Genomic DNA, 17,886 nt, shown 5'->3' with positions numbered 1-17,886 from the left:
GAAAAAAAGCCTCGATGTGCTTACTGATTTGAGATGATGATTCTGTCATTGTCTGCCAGTTTTGGCTTCAGCTAATCGGCGCAGCGATCACGGAATAGTGGCAGCTTGAGCTCCTAATTAGGGCTCAAGCTGCGACTAAAATGCGTTAGTCTGCAGAGTGGAGCTTGAATCCTTCTCTTTGGCTTCTCGTTACGATACCGTACGGAGGAGGACTGTAACCCGGGTTTTGTGTACGAGTAAGTACGGATTACTTACTCTGTACGCACGGCAGTTGATTACTGGTGTCCGTTCCGAACTGAGTTAATTCGGATTTCTGTGAATCCGAGAGTGAGATTCCGAGCCGATAAGATAAGAGCGCAGTGGCCATTATTATTGTGCAGGGCTCCCGGCGACTTTCATTCAATTTTTTTTTTTCTTTCCGAGCTTTGGAAATAATTCTGGGGATTTCGGGAGGAATTACAGCTTGTGCAGGAGAGGTTGACACTGGAAACACAGCACTTCTTGCTTCTCTCATGGTGATATCACCAGCCAGGTCTAGCAGGTTATTGGTTTTGTCGCCCGGATTTCGCCAAGTTATCTCCGCCTGACACAGTCCATTCGGGATTGCCGCAGAGTACCTCCGTTCAGAGGATAGGTTAGAGCACTCAGAGGTCCTCGGAGACAGCTCGAATCATCGGAGTCGGCTTGATCCTAGGAGATCACCTACCGGATACGGCACTCTGCATGCTCCGAGCATTTCTTGTCCAAACTGATACGAAGTCCACGTGAGTACTTTAGGTAGGTAGTAGTTTACTTGGAATCGTGATGAACTCGTTCAAGCTCGGGCATCCTTGTCCAGCAATCCTTAGTAATTAATTAGTAACTTGTTACTCCGTACAGTTCAGTATGTCACCCTGGGCGATCGTCGCAAGCTGTCCCCTTAGAATTCGTCTGGAAAGTTCCAATCCGCCGCCAGCCCTAAAACCCCTGGAGAACCGCTTAATTAATAAGGATAGGTTAGGTACTTGGTTATGATATGTAATCAATTTGTCAGCCATGCTGGTCCCGACCTCATTGTTACATGGAACGTCTTCCATCATCCACGAGAATGACACGACCGGAATCATTGGCCTGAGTTTTTTGTCCAGAGATAAAGACAGCTTGTGTCGGGGGTTCAAAGCAGTTTCTTCTTGTGTTTTGTGCAAGTAACGTCTCGTACTAACTACAAACTCGTCCGGTAGCCTAGAAGAACTTTTTAGGTACATTCCTTGGCGATCGATGGATGTACCTCGGCTCATTCGTCTTTGACAATCCCAGAGAAGATCATGGAGCTGGGAAAAAGCTGTGGACCTGTCATGTTGAGATGAATGCGGCTATCAAAGTCGATCTCTCCATCCAGTACCCACAAGAATCCAAGATAACCGACGTATCTTGCTCCTTTGATCTTCGTAACGTCATCGAAAATTCGAGGTACGAGCTCTTTGCCTCGCATCTCGGAAGTCGGCCCATTCGCCTTGGGAGGTGAGCCATTTTTCTACCTACAGTCCTCAAAATCGGTGAAAATTCTTCAACCCGATCGTATGATTGCATCGCTGGTTGATTGCATACAAGCATGAAACATCAATCGAAAGGAAACAACCGAATCACATGAAGTCCCAGACGAAAGACGACGAAATGGATGCGCCTGCAAGAGAGAAAAACACCACCTCATCAGGAACACTTGAACATCTCGATCAAGAACTCGTTATTGGGCCACGTCAATTGCAAGGCTTCCATGGTTGATCGCACCGCCTGAACATCCTCTCCACTGTCGACATAGACGGCACCGAGAATGGCTTCAACGGCGGTGGCCATGGTCCGCGGAGAAAGAACGCCGTGCTGGGCAGGATTCGTGTAGACGAGCCGGTCGAGAGCGTTGCCCATGCCCACCTCCGCAAGATTGGCATTGCTCGCTTTAACGGAAATAACCTTGGAGATCATTCCTGGTGTTCAACTGGATCAGAAACTTTTCTGCTAAAAAGATTGCATCGCTGGTTGATTGCATACAAGCATGAAACATCAATCGAAAGGAAACAACCGAATCACATGAAGTCCCAGACGAAAGACGACGAAATGGATGCGCCTGCAAGAGAGAAAAACACCACCTCATCAGGAACACTTGAACATCTCGATCAAGAACTCGTTATTGGGCCACGTCAATTGCAAGGCTTCCATGGTTGATCGCACCGCCTGAACATCCTCTCCACTGTCGACATAGACGGCACCGAGAATGGCTTCAACGGCGGTGGCCATGGTCCGCGGAGAAAGAACGCCGTGCTGGGCAGGATTCGTGTAGACGAGCCGGTCGAGAGCGTTGCCCATGCCCACCTCCGCAAGATTGGCATTGCTCGCTTTAACGGAAATAACCTTGGAGATCATTCCTGGTGTTCAACTGGATCAGAAACTTTTCTGCTAATAAAAGAAAAAAAAAAAAAAAAAAAAAAACAAAAAGACCTCCGCGGACACAATGGCGTCTCACCTCCTTCATACCCGCGCTGATACCCTTCCATGACAAGGACCAGCGACAGGACCGCGTCACCCACAAGAGCCAGTGATTTTTGTCCGTTGTTGCGACACGGCGGCTGGATGGGCCCGCCGGCCATGGTGAGGGCTTCCTGCAGGAGCGTCTTGTTGTTGAAACGCCGTCCCGTGATGGCCTCAATGCGGTTGACCCGCTCGTCGAAAGACAAATGCTCCGGCATCTTGGGAGATCAGTGGTCAAGTTGTTCAGTTCAGACTTTGGTGAGTGATCTAACTCGTCTTTGTGGGTTTCCCGTATCCATGAAAGAGAGCAGGGAAGGAGGAAATTCTCGCGTGACAGTGAAAACGGTTATAAACAAGACCTTCTGGCTGGAGGATGCCTTTTTTTGCAAGGTCAACACCCCTTTGATGTGGATATTCACTGAAAATTCCCTGTGATTGTTTGCACAAATGTCAGGTGAACGGAGGTGTGCGATTCTGTGCAGAGCCACTTTGCTGATCAATCCAGGCACATTCAAACGCTTCCGGCAGGATGTTATGCTCGAGGCTCTCTCTGATAAATGTCATTGATGCCAGACACTCCAAAGCGCGACTGTGACAAAGAAAGGAGTTCGATCAAGATGCACAAGCAGGCCATTTCCCTCGCTGCACATGGCAAATGAATGAACACTGTACAAGGTATCACATCAATTGAAAGAGACAGGTCACAAGAATCCCCGGGTAAAGGCAAGCTTCGATCGTAATGCAGAAGAAAGTTACCATTGCATCGCGCTCTCATCTCAGCAAACATTGGTCAAGCTTTCTTCTTCTTCTTCTTTTGTTGCTGCTGCTGCTGCTGTTGCTGTTGCTGTTTCTGTTGCTGTTGTTGCTTCTTCTGCTTCTTCTTCTTCTTCTTCTTTTTCTTCTTCGTCTGCTGTTGCTGTTGCTGTTGATGCTGCTGCTGCTTCTTCTTCTTTTTCTTCTTCGTCTGCTGTTGCTGTTGTAGTGACAGCTGCTGCTGCTGATGTCCCAATGATCCCCCACCCGGCCAAGCCAATCTCAGTGCCTCCATCACTGAGAGCACAGCGTGGATATTACTTCCGCTATCGAGGTACACCGCACCGAGGATTGCCTCTACAGCGGTGGCCAGGGTGCGGTGTGAAACACTGCCAGGTTGGGCTTGATCCGTGTAGAGTAGCTTGTCGAATCCATATCTCGAACACACCACCGCGAGATGGGCATTGCTGCCTTTGCTGCAAATCATTTCGCTGATCGTTGCTAGTTCCTTAGATCAGAACTATCCGTACGAGAAAAAAAAAAGGCTCTGTATCTCACCTCTGTCGTAACCTCTCTGATACCCTTCCATGATTAGAGCAAGCGACAACACAGCATCGCCTACTAGAGCCAGATCCTTGTGTGCATCGGGGCGACTGTGTGGGTGACTTGAGGCACCAGGTAGGGTCAGAGCTTCTTCCACGATTGTCTTGTTGGTGAAGTTCCGTCCCAGAGCGGTCTCGATGCGTTTAACTCGGTCGTCCAAAGACAGAGGTTCAGACATCTCAAGGAGTGGTGACTGTTGTTTCTTTTTCTTCGTCATTTTTTTTATCTCTGTGAGGAGTTGTGTTCGCTAGGTTGCCATCTTATAGTTCCGCTGTACAGAGTGCAGTTCATGCAGGGACCATATTATCTGCCTTGAGTGTGCACATGGACACTGAAGTGGCAACGAACAAGGCTTCCTTCGGCCCAAGCGAGCGATACAGTTTGGAAGATTTGTCGCTTTGAATGTTGGTATAATGGCACAGCCAATATCAAATGTCACCGCCAAATCGGCCTGGGATTGGAATCCTAAAGAACTCTCCTGGCTCTACGCATTCATGTAGATAGGGTCGTGCAAAAAGACGTGTTTCTCCATGAAACAACCACCTGATCAATCAACCAAATGTGTTCAAGTTACTTCAAGCGCGACAGTAAGCGCCAATGGCTGTGCATGCGTCGTCGGTCAGCCTGACCAGAATGTGACGTTCTAGCCAATCAGTCCCAGACAATGTCGGGCATTCTAGACCACGGTGAGTGATATGTACGGAGCTTCCAGTATGAATAAGCTAGATAAAGTACAGGATGCAGAGTGCATCCTGCAATTATTGAGATTTGGGGCTTCTGCAATGCGGACTTGGGATTGACACTTGACGTTTGGATGAGCGAAACGCAAACGACCGCATAAAATTGCCTAGTATTGACACTTTCCCGTTTTAGGTTTAGCGACTTGCAACTTCCCCAGAGCTCATGATGCGCTGGATATCATCAGCCAACCAAACAACACTTGGATCAACCATGGCCAGCTGCCTGCACGGCTCGATCCGTCTGTGCCGACGGCAATACCTTGGGCTGACATATCACCAATCGTTCGCAAGGTCTGTCCGGAGACAGATGAGTTCGTCAACGATGGAGCCGATCTTTGCAGAAGGAGTCGATCGCGAGCAAGCACTGCCACGGACTCAAGCGCTCCTTGACCAAGGCCAATGGAAATTGGATGAGGAGCGTATGGGACTGCTGAAGACGTACTATTTCAAAACTTACACTAAGTGTCTGGTGCGAAGAACCCTTTTTTCCCGCCGCGAAGTCGCGACTTGAAGCTGACAGTCCAAACAGGATTTTTCTCAAGTCATTGGCATCCGCAGCAAATCAAGGAATCACCATTCCACCATGACCGTCGTACGTGCCACGTTGATGCATCCTTTCTCTGTCGACTGTGTTGTTGACTTGCCAATTTGTGGTTCGTAGAAAGCTGGCTCTGTGCAAGTACATTGGACGACTCATTTTCCACGAGGCCTGTCGGAGAAGGATATCCAGATGGCACAGTATTGTGATGAGCAGGCAAGACTCATTGGGACGGTCGAGCCTGCTGAAGCAAATCGATGCGGGCCGGAGAAGAAACAGTCATCATCATAGGTCCACGACTTCATGCTGGTTGAACGCTGCTTCCTTCCGAGAGCTCTTGCGCTTAGTCAGCAGTGTTAGTCGGCACAGAGCTGCAGAACCCTCAGCGTCCTCGTGATTGATCCGCCGAGTTGTACTCGTAGATCAGTCCAAAACAGTGACAGTCGGCAGCAAGAAGAAGCAAGCCAGGAAGGAATTTCCCAGTTGTGTCGACACGTCTTGCACGCAGAATGGATCCTGTAAATATTCGCAATGACACGATTGGTCAATGGGAGTGCTGGCAACTGGTTTGACGAGGGGCGACATGTCAAATGGACGCCCTACGACATTTCTTTTCATCGGGAAATCGAAGGAAAGGCGCTCGCAATGCAACAATCGCCGGAGATTGTGCGATCATGGTTCATTTGGATAATGATTGGCATTAATATCTTCCGATTCAGTCGCACTACAAGAGAAATCTGAATGATAGTACTATGTTCCACCGCTGCTTCGAACGATTCAGTCAAAAGGAAGTGCACATGTTGGTGGCAATTGCTGGCTGATTTTCAATTGTACACTGAACTTCAGGCCACGAACGCATTCATCATCCCGGAATTGCAATTGGGACTAGAGTGGGAATGGCAGCAGATTTGGAGAAAGAGGCCACGTCAATTCGGTCCAATGGCCAGTCACGCGATACATTTTCAGCATCGCCCAGCCGCAAGGACCCTGAAGCCGGAGAATCCGCGGAGGATGCGAGATGCACGCAACAAGGAGAACATGACCACCCGAGCGTCGTCACTCGAATCTTATCCCTCTTGCGCACCCGCGTCTCCGGCCGGCATCCCGGTCCGCCGCCCGACGGTGGGTGGCAGGCCTGGACGCAAGTGCTCCTGGGCCACATCGTCTGCGTGAACTCATGGGGCTACATCAACGCCTTTGGGGTGTTCCAGTCGTATTACACGAGTACCCTGTCGCGACCGCCGTCGGACGTGTCGTGGATCGGCGCCCTGCAAATCTTCTTTCTCTTCTTCATGGCGACGTTTTCCGGCCGCGCGACGGACGGGGGATATTTTAAGTTCACATGGTCGCTGGGCGCGATCATCACGGTTGTCAGTCTCTTCCTGACCTCGCTAGGCCGGCAGTACTGGCAACTGCTGCTCTCACAGGGCGTCCTGCAGGGCTTGGGCTTCGGCCTGATGTTCTGCCCGATGCTGGCGTTGATCCCGACGTACTTTGACCGGCGGCGCGCGGTGGCCCTGACGGCCATCATCATGGGTTGCGGCACGGGCGGCTTGATTTTCTCGTTGATGGCGAATGCGCTGATCAACCGAGTCGGTTTTCCCTGGGCGATGCGGGCGCTGGGCTTCTTCACGCTGGGCACGCTGCTGCCGGGGGTTTTCCTGCTGCGGCAGCGCCTGCCGCCGCGCAAGAGCGGGCCGGTTGTGGAGTGGCGGGCGTTTTGTGAGTTACCGTACACGCTGTTCTCGATTGGTATGTTCTTGGTGCTCTGGGGCCTGTACATTGGGGTTTTCTACGTGAGCAGCTACGCACGGGACGTGTTGGGTGCGTCGAGCACGGCGGCGACGAACTTGTTGATGATCATGAGCGCGGTGGGCACCGTGGCGCGTTTCGTTCCCGGGATCATCTCGGATCGCTGGACGGGGCCGATGAACCTGTTGGTGCCGTCGGTGATTCTCAGTGCCGTGGTGGCGTATGCATGGGCCGGCGTGCACGGTTACGCCGGAGTGTGGGCTTGGTCGGTCTCCTACGGCATTCTGACGTCCGTCCTGCAGGGGATCTTCCCCGTGGCGCTGAGCTCGCTGACCACCGACCTCAAAAAAGACCGGCGTGCGCATGGGCATGGTGATGACAATCCTCAGTTTTGCCGTTTTGACGGGTCCCCCGATTGCGGGGGCGCTGGTGCAGGCCAAAGATGGTGAGTATCTGTACATGCAGATGTTTATGGGCAGTTCAATGATGTTGGGAGGGTTGTGTCTGCTTGGAGCGACAGTCTCGAGGTTTGGGTTTCGGTTTGTTCGTGGATGAGCGTCCTTGACAAGCAATATTTACAGACGTCACGTCAGAGCATATACTTGTATTACTGTCTAGACTACAGAAGAGAAAAAAAAAAATGGTAGATATCTCCGTCATATCATAGTTTTGCCTTGTTTTGATCGCGAATCTGCACCGCAGACTTGAGCAGCGCGTACAGCGTCTGCAACCTCGGCATCTCAACGCCATGTCTCCGTGCAATGCGGATCGGATTCCCAAGGATGACCTCCAACTCCAATGGCCTTCCAGCCTCCCAATCGAGCAGCATGCTCGGCTTCGCGCCGACGTTGCGCTCCGTGCTGGTTAGGATACGATCGGGGCTCGCCCCGACGGTATCGAGCGATCGCCCCGGGAAAATCCGCGGCACGGCATGGAAAATCTCCTCCATGCAAGCACGCAGATGGGCGCGCAATTCCGGATCACGTACCATGTCGGCGTTTCCGCGGCCGCCGCACAGCACGGACGACGGGTTCATCGCGCCGTTGATGCACAGCTTGTGCCAGCGGATCAGCTGCAGGTCGGTCTCGGAGTGGGCCTCCGCGTCGCGGATGCCGCCATGATCTTTCAGGATCTGCGCGAGGTGTCGCGCGCAGGCATCACTACAACTAGCTAGCGACGACCTGTCTGATGACGAGGATGATGTGCTGCCATCCGGGGTACTACTACTATACCCGCCGAGACTAATCCGCGTCCAGCGGTTCTGCCGTACCACGCCCGGACGGATCTGCTCCGCGCTGATCACCGTCACGGCGCTGACGATCGGGTTCCGCGGGAAACGTGCACGGTGCGGTTCCTCGACCCCCACGCCGTTCTGGATTAGCACAATACAGGTCTTGTCCGACTTGATCAGCGGCGCGATCTGCTGCGCATCATCGGTGATGTCCGGGAGGGCCTTGGTCGTGACGACAACATAATCCCAGCCGTCGGCGGGTGCCTTTGGGTCATCCGCGGCGGCGGAGATGGAGGGGTATGTGGCGTGCGGGTGGAAGGTGTAGTTGCCAAAGGAGCGGGTTTCGAGACGCACGCCGGATTGCGTGATGGCGTTGTAGTTGGAGCGGCAGATGAGGGAGACGTGGATGTTTGCGGAGGGCTAGAATTGGTGAGTTATCACTTGTCCATCGAGTTGGACAGGGTCTTGGTTGCAGCCGTACATGGTGACAGCGGGAGGCGTAGAAGCACCCGACGGCGCCTGCGCCGACAAAGAGAATGTGGGTTGGTCTGGCTTCCATATTAGTGTTTGGATAATTAGCATTTCCAAGGGGAGGAGACTGACTTGGAGCTTGAACTGGTCATTTTCTACAGTTCCAATGCGAGTCATAGCACTTTGCGATATGCCCCGGGGAATATGAATGCCGAGGCCATGACGTCGGGGGAAGCGGAGCGGAGGATCGCCGTCCAGGTCCACTCAACAATTCGTCCGAGTACGGGATGACCTGATTTTGCCAGCTTCAAGTGATGATTGTACTCCGTAGTAATCTCAATTGTTCTTTTTTGACGCTTTATCCACTGCTTTTGGTTCATCTCTCCTTTGTTGATTGATTCGAACAATTCTAAATTCAACTGCGCGAGGCCAGTTTTTTAGAGCATGAAAGCATGACTCCTCCAGCCAGTCAATGTTTGAACAAGCACACTCGTCCATCATTCCCACACTTCTCCGTACAGCGTCCCCTCAATTGATCCATCACCTGCAGCCACTGACTTACAGTATTAACTGAAGACGAACAGCCAAACCGCATCTGATCTATCCAGATTCCAGCCCGGCAGCAGGTCACGTGCATTTCAGAGCTGTGATTGGCTGGGTGGCACCTCATGGGCGGACCCCGCCATGATCCATCAGTCGATCTGATGACGGCGGGGTTCCATCGAAGGGCCGCGCCAGAGCGCAGATGCGTTGGCAGTTTGGGGTTCGAGACGGACTCGTGTTGTGTAGCGTGTCCGTGTCCGTGTCCCTTTGTTGGAGGCGCCACTTATTACCTACTGCCTTGCTTTGTTTGTGATTGAGTCAGGTCAGGGCGGCTCGTTGGGTTGACGTGGTTGTTGGAATTGGGCTGTGAGTTTTGTTCGTCTGAGGTAGTACTTCTACTTCTTTCTAGCACGGTCATTTAAGACTGGGTGTTGTGACTCATTTCTGATAATAACAAGTATAAACTTCCAGATCCTTCAAGTGCTCATCTACCTCGAACTTGATTGACCATCATGGCGCCTCGTGGTCGGAACGGAAAGTTCTCCAAGCCAACGCGAGGAGGTTCGTCTTTGAACGAATGTACTGGAGAGAGAGAGATTGAAGAAGTACTGACGGATTCTCCAGGCGGAAAGCATTACAGTCGAGATGTCCAGCCCGTCGACAAGTATGGGAATCCAGTAGGCATGTGGCGGGTACGCAGCACCGTGTCATGAAAGAAGCGTGATGCTGAAGCACACCCACTAACATTTCCCGACAGGACCCCGACGACGACCCTCTCTCCGAAGAAGCCAGCGAAGAGGAGACCGGCTCCGAGGAGGAATCCTCGGAGGGTGAGGACGCACCGGGACCCTCCTCTGGCCCCGGTGCCGCTCCAGAGTTCAACCCCGAACAACCCCTCACCCGCGAGCAACGCAAAGCCCTCGCCAAGGCGCGCAAGGAAGCCGCCATCCGCAAGAAGCAGGAGATGGAGCGCGCGGCGCAACCGGGCGACCTGCCGCCCACAGACTCTGAAGAAGAGGATGACGAGGACGATGATGACGATATCCCACCGAATCCCAACCGTACGCCCAACAAGTCCAGCAAAGGGGATGGGACCGCGGAACTCTCCCGTCGGGAACGGGAGGCTGTAGAGGCCCAGAAGGCGCGGGATAAATATATGAAGTTGCACATGGAGGGGAAAACGGAGGAGGCGCGCGCGGATCTCGAAAGGTTGCGGCTGATTCGTGAACAACGGGAGGCGGCAAAGGCCCGCAAGGAGGCTGAGAAGGAGGAAAAAGAGGCCCGGATGAGAGAGAAGGCGGCGCTGATTGCCCAACGGCAGCAGAAACTGCAGCAGGCGGCGGCCGGGAAGAAGGGCCCGCCCAAGAAGTCGAAGAAATGAGTTTATGCCACTCAGCGTTCTCCGACATTCATTACAGTACATCAGTGCCTCTTGGATTCTCATCGTCAGGGATATTATGTCCCAGACAGCGTCCAATGCCCACATATTACATCAACGATAGTACAAGTATGCTTGTCAGTCATACCGATAAACAATCATCAACGCCGACGCCAATTCCTTCCACAAAGAAACCAGAAACAAACAAAATAAACACCCCCCCAATGCATGCACGAGGTCAACACATGCAATCTTCAATGTACGCGTCTATTCAAACGATGTGACAGGGGGCGAATAATATATGTTTAGACGCCCCAGAATAATGCCTCCACGCTCCGCCCGTGAGTGACGACATTCCACCCCACAATCAAACTGAGCAACCATAGAGCGCCCATCACCAGGATCGGCAGAAGAAGCAGCTCAGTATTGTGCAGGAAGGGTAACGCATTGTATCCCAGGAACGTGATGTAGGTGTAGTACACCAAGGCGGAAAGATAGAGGGTGTTGCCAAGGAAAGTGGTGAAGAAGTTGGACGGGGTGCGCGTCAGCAGAGGGAGCAGGAGGAACTGCAGAACATAAATATGGAGGTAGAGGGGAAAGAATGCGCGGTTCGAAACCTGGGTCCAGTATTGATTAGTCGCATCGAGAAGAAGAAGAAGAGGTGATCAAGACTTACGTCAAAGCAGTACCCAAACTCGAGCTGCTCTTTTTCCCCGGGCTGCGCGAACAACCCCTGAGCGGCTCCGCGTCTACGCAGTCGAGTCTTCCCTCGAAGGCCCGTCCATTTCGACGCGAGCCCGTCCACTCCAAAAATACGGCCCATGAGAAAGTACGCAAGTGTGGACACGACGAGCGAGCTCCCGATAAAGTGCAAAAGGATGAAGATCAGCGATAAACGCAAGATGGAGCCGAAATCGGGCGAGTATGCCAGACCCCAGGCGAGAGCGGTCAGCAGGAGGAAAAAGGAATGGAGGTAGGTGAAGGACGGGTCCGGACGATGCCATGTATTCTTCGTTTCTTTTGGACGTTAGCGGGCAGAAGGAAATACTGCGATACCTTTACGTACGTTTCTGCAAAGAAACAATCTTCTATTAGCATCATTGTTCATGGACACAACGCAATGCACTCACATGATAGTACATGGATTTGAACACTTTCTTGGGAGCAAACAAGAGCGATGTCATTTCCCAAATGGCCATCTCAAAGTCCATTTGCGGGAACTTGAGCATTCTGCCACTCCGTCAGTCGTTCCGCTTTTCCCCCGATACGCAACAACGCCGGTGGTAAGAACCTCTTGAAAAACCGCGCGACTCGAACGCTCGAGCCGCTCCCGCTTGGGGGCCCGATACTTCCGCCATAGCTGGACTGATTGCTTTGTCGAGGGATGGAGATGTGCGGATTCATGATGGTGCGTGGAAAGGGATCGCGAACGCTCTGAGTCAGTCGTGTCCGGAAGCCCGGTCGACCGACTGGCTCCCGCTCGGAGATGGTGGTCCTTCTGTAAATACACCTGGACGCGGCGTCTCAACCTCGCCGGTTCAGTTCACCCAGTTGCGATGTTGGCTGGTTTGGCGGGTTCGGCGTGGACTGCTGACTCAGCAACAGGGCTTGAAAGTTGAATCACGTGATTAATCTTCGCTATAGATCACGTGATTTGGGCTCACTGTTCAGTGTTCACACAGCTTGGGCTGGGCCTCATGATTTTAGTTTAATTACTGTACTGGTCCAGGAGGCTATCGTGCTGACTTGTGCAATGTTGGAATGGTGATTAATCATTGATGAAAAAGATACATGTAGTAGGATCATGACTAGGTATTACTGTCCTTGGGGAAGTTTACTATCTCAAGAATTGCACAGTTGTTCTCCGTACTCCGTACATACTCCTCGAACTGGTTCCTGATTGATTCGGGACTTTCGAACCTTATCGAGCAAGGCACGCCAACGCCAAACTCCGAGATTCAAAGTCCAGTCTCCGCAATCTCCATAGACGGCGCGGAGGATGGCTAGCTGGGTACATACTCCGTACTGTACTTGTCATGTCGTAAGGACGAGCAACTCAAGAGCACCATCTGGCAATACCTATGAGCCATTTATTGACAACCCAGCTCCCTGAATCTGCCCATGACATCCCCTACCCAATTGTCATTGAATGGCGCTAATTCATCCTTCCCGAACGATAGACAAATCACCATCGGACCATCTTGATCATCCAAATCGCCCGCCATATCCAATCAATGAGAGGAATCTTGTCGGGTAAATAGACTCATTTATCAGTTAAGGAGTTCTCATTTAGCTCCAACCCTCGCACGCGGCTGTACATAGTACCTACATACTGACCGGGAATGTCTTTCGCTTTGAACCCAGTGCCAGGAGGGGTTGTTCGATGAAATTTTCCCACGAGGAGTGATAATAACCCCTGGAGCCCTGCACTGCACAGCTGGACGACCAAGAGAAGAATCCAACGGACACGCCAGTTGCCGGTTGGGCTCTTTCTGTTTCTGGCAGAGTGGGACCCCCCGTTGCTGTTTTCCCTTCTCGGCTCCACCCCGTCAGGGCATGGCAGGTGGATCCTGTTTTCGGCAGGCACTAGCCTCCTACTGTGGCTTCTGGTTCTCTTTTTAGATCTAGTGCACACCACCTTCTGACAGTTATCCCAGTTTGGGGTTCTTCCCTTCCTCTTCTGCTCGTGCTTTTGTCCTCTGCTCCTTCTGTGAACGTCGAGCAGAGCGTCATCCCGGGCCGAGCTTCGGGAATCGGGAAGCCGCATTGTCGCCGACATCGGAGATCGGAGAGACGGAAGAACAGCTCCCCCGGAATCGTCTGTCGTGCGTGCCCGTCCACCCCGGATTCTGGTACCTTTCGATCGCTTCGCTGGACATTGTTGATCCCATCACCCCAATTGCGCTGTCGTCGAGACCAATCCCGATGCCAGATCACGTAGGTGCCGCCGACCGCGCATTGACCGAATTCCGTGGCGACCAATTCTGCACTGCATCGGCCTGATCGATTCTTCTCCCCCCCCCCCCCCCTTTTCCATGGAGAGTCCTTCCCCAACACGGCATTGAAATCAGAACAGAGACCATGGGCCTGGATAGCCTCAGTCGGCCGTCCAGTCATCGCTCAGCCGCGAAATCGGGCCGCTCGGCGCGGCGGTACGAATCGAGTGGCCGTTACGAGAGCCATTCTCCTCCCCGGACGCCGCCTTCGCGCAGCGCCAGGTCGGACCGACTGGAACGGCCTCGTCACCTCAATACGCAATCATCTTTTCCCCAGACGTTTCTGGACGATGCCATTACGCCGGTCGAGAATAACAGCAGAGGAGGGAGTGATTCGGGCGATGACCGGGACCGGGACCGCGACCCGCACGATTTGGCCTTCCATCCAAATCACATGGCGAGGGCTTCGGTGGTGGACAACCTTCTGCTCTCTCTAGACAAGCTGCCCACCTCGCCGCTCTTTCCTGAAACCCGGTTCTTCGGCGATTCAGATCCATACAGTACCAGCCCGCGGTATTCGCGGGCTCGCGGACGAGCACACACTTATTCTTCCTCGGTGTCGGATGACGTGGACGTTTATCCAGGCCATTATGCCGACTACTACGCAACCCGTGCCCGGAATCGCCGCCCAAGCAGCAGCAGTATTGCCTACCAACCGCATCACCGTCCGTACGGGTCGTCCGGCGGCGATGGCGGGAAACACTCGTTTGAAGACATGCACAGAAGTCGGTATGATGACTATGATGCGCGCCAAGACAGCAGGGACGGCAGATCAAGCGCAGAGTATGGGCCCGGTCCGCCAATTGAGTCCGGCAAAAGGCGGTCAATGAGCTTCGACTACGGCTCGAGTCCCTTTCTCTCCCGCCTGCCTGCGAACTCGAGTTTCTTTGTAGATGACATCGAGGCTGCTCCCACACCGACGGTTCCTGCCGGCCCGCGTCGAGAACCATCCTTCAACCTCAGTGAGTTTGCCGCGACCAATCCGCTGAACTTTCCTCCGCCAAAGACACCAATCCTATCCCGAAGGAATAGCAACAGATCCGCGCGGAGCACTACCACGCGGAAAGGTGGTCGCTCGGAAAACCTGGGCACATCGACCATCAAAGGACGCGAAGACCCAGCACCATCGATTCCGATTGCTGACGCGGTGGCACCCGGTCCCACTGTGTCGTATCAAAAACCCGCGAATGCTGCACCCGCTCAACAGGATCCTGCTCCGGCAAAGGAGAAAACGGGATTTTTCCGTCGGGTGTTTGGTTCTTCCAAGACGCCTGACACGCAACAGAACAAGACGGCCGACTCCGGGGCTCGCCAGTCGCCGCGCTCGAATCCAAAAGAGACGGGTGCTGAGAGTAGCACGCACGTAGTGGTGAAGAAAGCGTCATTTTTCCGCCGTAGGAAGAAGTCCGTGGCCGATCACGTCCCGCCTCCGCTGAACCTGGTGCAGTCCAACCTCCAAGGGTTAGATTCGCTGCCTGCCGAACATAGCCCCGCAAGCAGCCTTAGAAAGGTGATGGATCCGTTTTTGGTGGACGGAGTCGCTGTTCCTAAGGAGCATTCGGACGACTCTCAAGATACGCAGCATGTCGCTTCACCGGATCTAAATTCGCCCACTCGAAGTCCGCCTGAGCGCAGCAGACGCTCCAGCAACACTGGCGGTCCGAAACGGAAGCCTAGCCTCAATATCGAGGTCACCAAGCACGACAGGAGTGACTCCGGATCGAATGCCAGAGATTTCGCTGTCCGGCAACCTGATCGGCCGAGAACAAGTCCTGTCGCTAGCAACCGGGATGATGAATCCCAGCGGTCCACGGCGGACAACAAAGCCCCAGCGTCCTCTTCAAAAGATCACTTTCCTGGCCGGTCCGAAGCTCATTCCAGTACGTATTTGAGTCCTACGGAGTCAGTATATTCGCATCGGGGATTGCCTCTCAGGGAAAGCGGTCCGGAATCTGCAAAGGAGTCCACTTCCGATGTCTCGCAGTATCACACTGCCTGCAGCACTCCATTGGTTGAGTTGCCCGAGGATTCGGCGGACAAAGCTCAAGCGACGGACAACTCTGCCACGGAGGCTGCGGACGACGAAGAACGACGGCCCAGTGCAGCAGACCGTGAGCTCGCTCAGAAGTTCTTTGACCACCAAGAGGAGGTCATTGGCAATGAGCCGGCGGCTACGTGGCTGGGTCATCCTGATCGAGCCATGGTCCGAAAGGCATACATGGAGCTGTTCAACTGGAAGAATATGGACATTTTGGCTGCGCTGCGGAGCCTCTGCAACAAGATGGCCTTGAGAGGTGAGACGCAGCAGGTCGATCGGGTTCTGGATGCCATGTCGGCGCGCTGGTGCGAATGCAATCCCAATCATGGGTTCAAGGCGGTTGGTAAGATGGACCTCCTTTTGTTCCAGGTTCCATGAGCATTATGGAGTGTGGATGCTAATTTTTTTTGGTAGATGTGGTTCATACAATTTGCTACTCGTTGTTGCTGCTCAATACGGACCTTCATATGGCCGATATTGATCACAAGATGACCCGGGGTCAGTTTGTGCGGAATACACTGCCGACCATCTCCCGCGTAGCTGCCGATGCTGCGCCGGATGGGTTTGAGACGATCCGCCCGGCCCGGTCTAGCCACCGAGGCAGCATGCTCACCAGAACGGGGACTGCCGCTTCCGGTGACTTGGAGCCTACGGCGGGAGAAGGCGAGAAGAAGGCCGGTAGTCGCGGCGACACTGCTGCATCCGAGGACTCGGAAACAGCCGTCGGGCCTCTTGTCAACACGCCGTTCATTGGAACGAAGAAGGCATGGGAGGCCCAGATCGAGGCCGTGCTAAAGGATTTTTACAATTCAATCCAGCGGCAGAGGCTGCCACTGTATGGCTCGGACGGTGCGGACAGCTTGGCGCCGCCGAGCAACGCACACCACGGGCACACGCTGCGGCGCAGCCCGAGCGTACTGAGCAAGACGGGATCGGACATTCTCCCGCGCGGTCGAACGATGGAGTCGCGGCTGGCGACCAGCCGGTTCTCGTCCAAGAACCGGTCGCGAGCGCGGTTGTATCCGCCGTCAGTCATGGCATCGAGCCGGACGAGTTTGGACGATCAGTCATCGGTATGGACGCCTTCCGGGTCCAGTACGTGGAGCAAGTACTCATTGGGCAAGACTTTGACATCGATGTCGGTTGAATCATTTTCATCGGATATGCCGCGGGGCGACTATCAGCAATCGATCGGGTTCGCGAATGCGCTGAGCCACGCCATCATCCGGGAGGATTCGGGCCATTCGGTAAGCGATCTGGAGGACCCGACGCTGTCCGGGCCGTCGCTGCTGGAGGACGAGTCACTGGAGCTGGCAGGCGCGCCGTGGGCCAAGGAGGGCCCGCTGAAGCACAAGCAGCACCTGGACGCGGTGGACAAGCGATCCAAGGACCGCAACTGGACGGACTGCTTTGCGGTGATTCAGCGCGGTTGGCTGCGCCTGTTTTCGTTTAACACCAAGTCGATGCGGCAGAAGTCGAAGCAGCGGCAAGCCGGGGGCGGCGAGGTGGTCGTCGGAGGCGGCAACTGGATGGACAACGCGGAGGAGATTTGGAAGTTCATGCTGCGGCAGACGATTGCGAGCGCGCTGCCGCCACCGGGGTATTCCAAGTCGCGGCCGCACGTGTGGGCGCTGAGCCTACCGACGGGGGCGGTGCATCTGTTCCAGGTGGGCACGGCGGAGATTGTCAAGGAGTTTGTGACAACGGCCAATTACTGGAGTGCGCGGCTGTCCAAGGAGCCGCTGATCGGCGGAGTCAGCAACATGGAGTTTGGCTGGAGTGATGCGGTGATCAACAGCGCCATCACATCGGCTACTACTTCTGCAGATGGAACGCGGTCCCCGCCAGCATCGTCCGGAGCATCGCGGCCAAGCCTTCAGGGGTCGATCCGCAGTTCGATCGATCATGGCGGCAGCGTCAGGGCCAAGCTCCCCGCGGACCGGGTGCACATCAGCGAATGGACCCCACCGCAGCAGAGCATGGCGGCGTCCACGCTCAGCGAGGCAGACCAGCTGCGGGCGCTGCAGAACTACGTGCAGCGGGTGGAGGAAGAACTCCGCAAGCATAACGAGCTGCGGCCCGCAATGATGCTGGCCTACTCCCCGCGACACCCCAACGCGGCCAAGGCCATGGCCAACTGGGAGCGCAAGTCGTCGTACTTGCTGCGGGAGATTGTCAAGTTCCAGACGTATATTGATTGTTTGCAGGCGGCGCAGGCGCAGAAGGAGAAGATTTATGCAGCGAGGGAGGCGGCAAGTCAACAACAGAGTACATAATCGGTCGTTTGTTTCTTTTTTTTTTTTTATTCTTTCTTGCTTGTTTGGTCTTGTCTATACATGTT

The 17,886-nt window shown here is 54.1% G+C and overlaps 7 protein-coding genes across 7 annotated transcripts; 4 read left to right on the top strand and 3 right to left on the bottom strand.

The window, feature by feature from the left end:
* Positions 1–2,127: 2,127 nt before the first annotated feature.
* VTN31DRAFT_7423 (uncharacterized protein) lies at positions 2,128–2,720 on the bottom strand (the record flags this gene model as incomplete). The annotated part of the gene is made up of 2 exons (XM_069408143.1): positions 2,128–2,399; positions 2,498–2,720. 2 exons carry the CDS (start codon positions 2,718–2,720, stop codon positions 2,128–2,130), a joined length of 495 nt encoding a protein of 164 aa, XP_069257921.1.
* A 2,041-nt stretch (positions 2,721–4,761) lies between these two features.
* VTN31DRAFT_7422 (uncharacterized protein) lies at positions 4,762–5,427 on the top strand (the record flags this gene model as incomplete). Its single annotated transcript, XM_069408142.1, has 3 exons — positions 4,762–5,067; positions 5,128–5,190; positions 5,260–5,427. The coding sequence occupies 3 exons, from the start codon at positions 4,762–4,764 to the stop codon at positions 5,425–5,427; spliced, it is 537 nt and encodes a 178-aa protein (XP_069257920.1).
* Positions 5,428–6,746: 1,319 nt separating this feature from the next.
* VTN31DRAFT_7421 (uncharacterized protein) lies at positions 6,747–7,337 on the top strand (the record flags this gene model as incomplete). Its single annotated transcript, XM_069408141.1, has 1 exon — positions 6,747–7,337. One exon carries the CDS (start codon positions 6,747–6,749, stop codon positions 7,335–7,337), a length of 591 nt encoding a protein of 196 aa, XP_069257919.1.
* A 212-nt stretch (positions 7,338–7,549) lies between these two features.
* On the bottom strand, positions 7,550–8,742 carry VTN31DRAFT_7420 (uncharacterized protein; the record flags this gene model as incomplete). The annotated part of the gene is made up of 3 exons (XM_069408140.1): positions 7,550–8,539; positions 8,601–8,667; positions 8,723–8,742. 3 exons carry the CDS (start codon positions 8,740–8,742, stop codon positions 7,550–7,552), a joined length of 1,077 nt encoding a protein of 358 aa, XP_069257918.1.
* A 903-nt stretch (positions 8,743–9,645) lies between these two features.
* VTN31DRAFT_7419 (uncharacterized protein) lies at positions 9,646–10,514 on the top strand (the record flags this gene model as incomplete). The annotated part of the gene is made up of 3 exons (XM_069408138.1): positions 9,646–9,694; positions 9,758–9,825; positions 9,891–10,514. 3 exons carry the CDS (start codon positions 9,646–9,648, stop codon positions 10,512–10,514), a joined length of 741 nt encoding a protein of 246 aa, XP_069257917.1.
* Positions 10,515–10,816: 302 nt separating this feature from the next.
* On the bottom strand, positions 10,817–11,915 carry VTN31DRAFT_7418 (uncharacterized protein; the record flags this gene model as incomplete). Its single annotated transcript, XM_069408137.1, has 5 exons — positions 10,817–11,128; positions 11,188–11,528; positions 11,578–11,596; positions 11,642–11,741; positions 11,803–11,915. 5 exons carry the CDS (start codon positions 11,913–11,915, stop codon positions 10,817–10,819), a joined length of 885 nt encoding a protein of 294 aa, XP_069257916.1.
* Positions 11,916–13,592: 1,677 nt separating this feature from the next.
* On the top strand, positions 13,593–17,821 carry VTN31DRAFT_7417 (uncharacterized protein; the record flags this gene model as incomplete). Its single annotated transcript, XM_069408136.1, has 2 exons — positions 13,593–15,888; positions 15,960–17,821. 2 exons carry the CDS (start codon positions 13,593–13,595, stop codon positions 17,819–17,821), a joined length of 4,158 nt encoding a protein of 1,385 aa, XP_069257915.1.
* Between the last annotated feature and the right edge of the window lie 65 nt (positions 17,822–17,886).

This window comes from Thermomyces dupontii (genome assembly GCF_041956625.1).
Source record: "Thermomyces dupontii strain NRRL 2155 unplaced genomic scaffold VTN31scaffold_9, whole genome shotgun sequence".
NCBI lineage: Eukaryota > Fungi > Ascomycota > Eurotiomycetes > Eurotiales > Trichocomaceae > Thermomyces > Thermomyces dupontii.
Note: the sequence above shows the minus strand (reverse complement) of the source record. Positions and strands in the feature narration are given on the sequence as shown.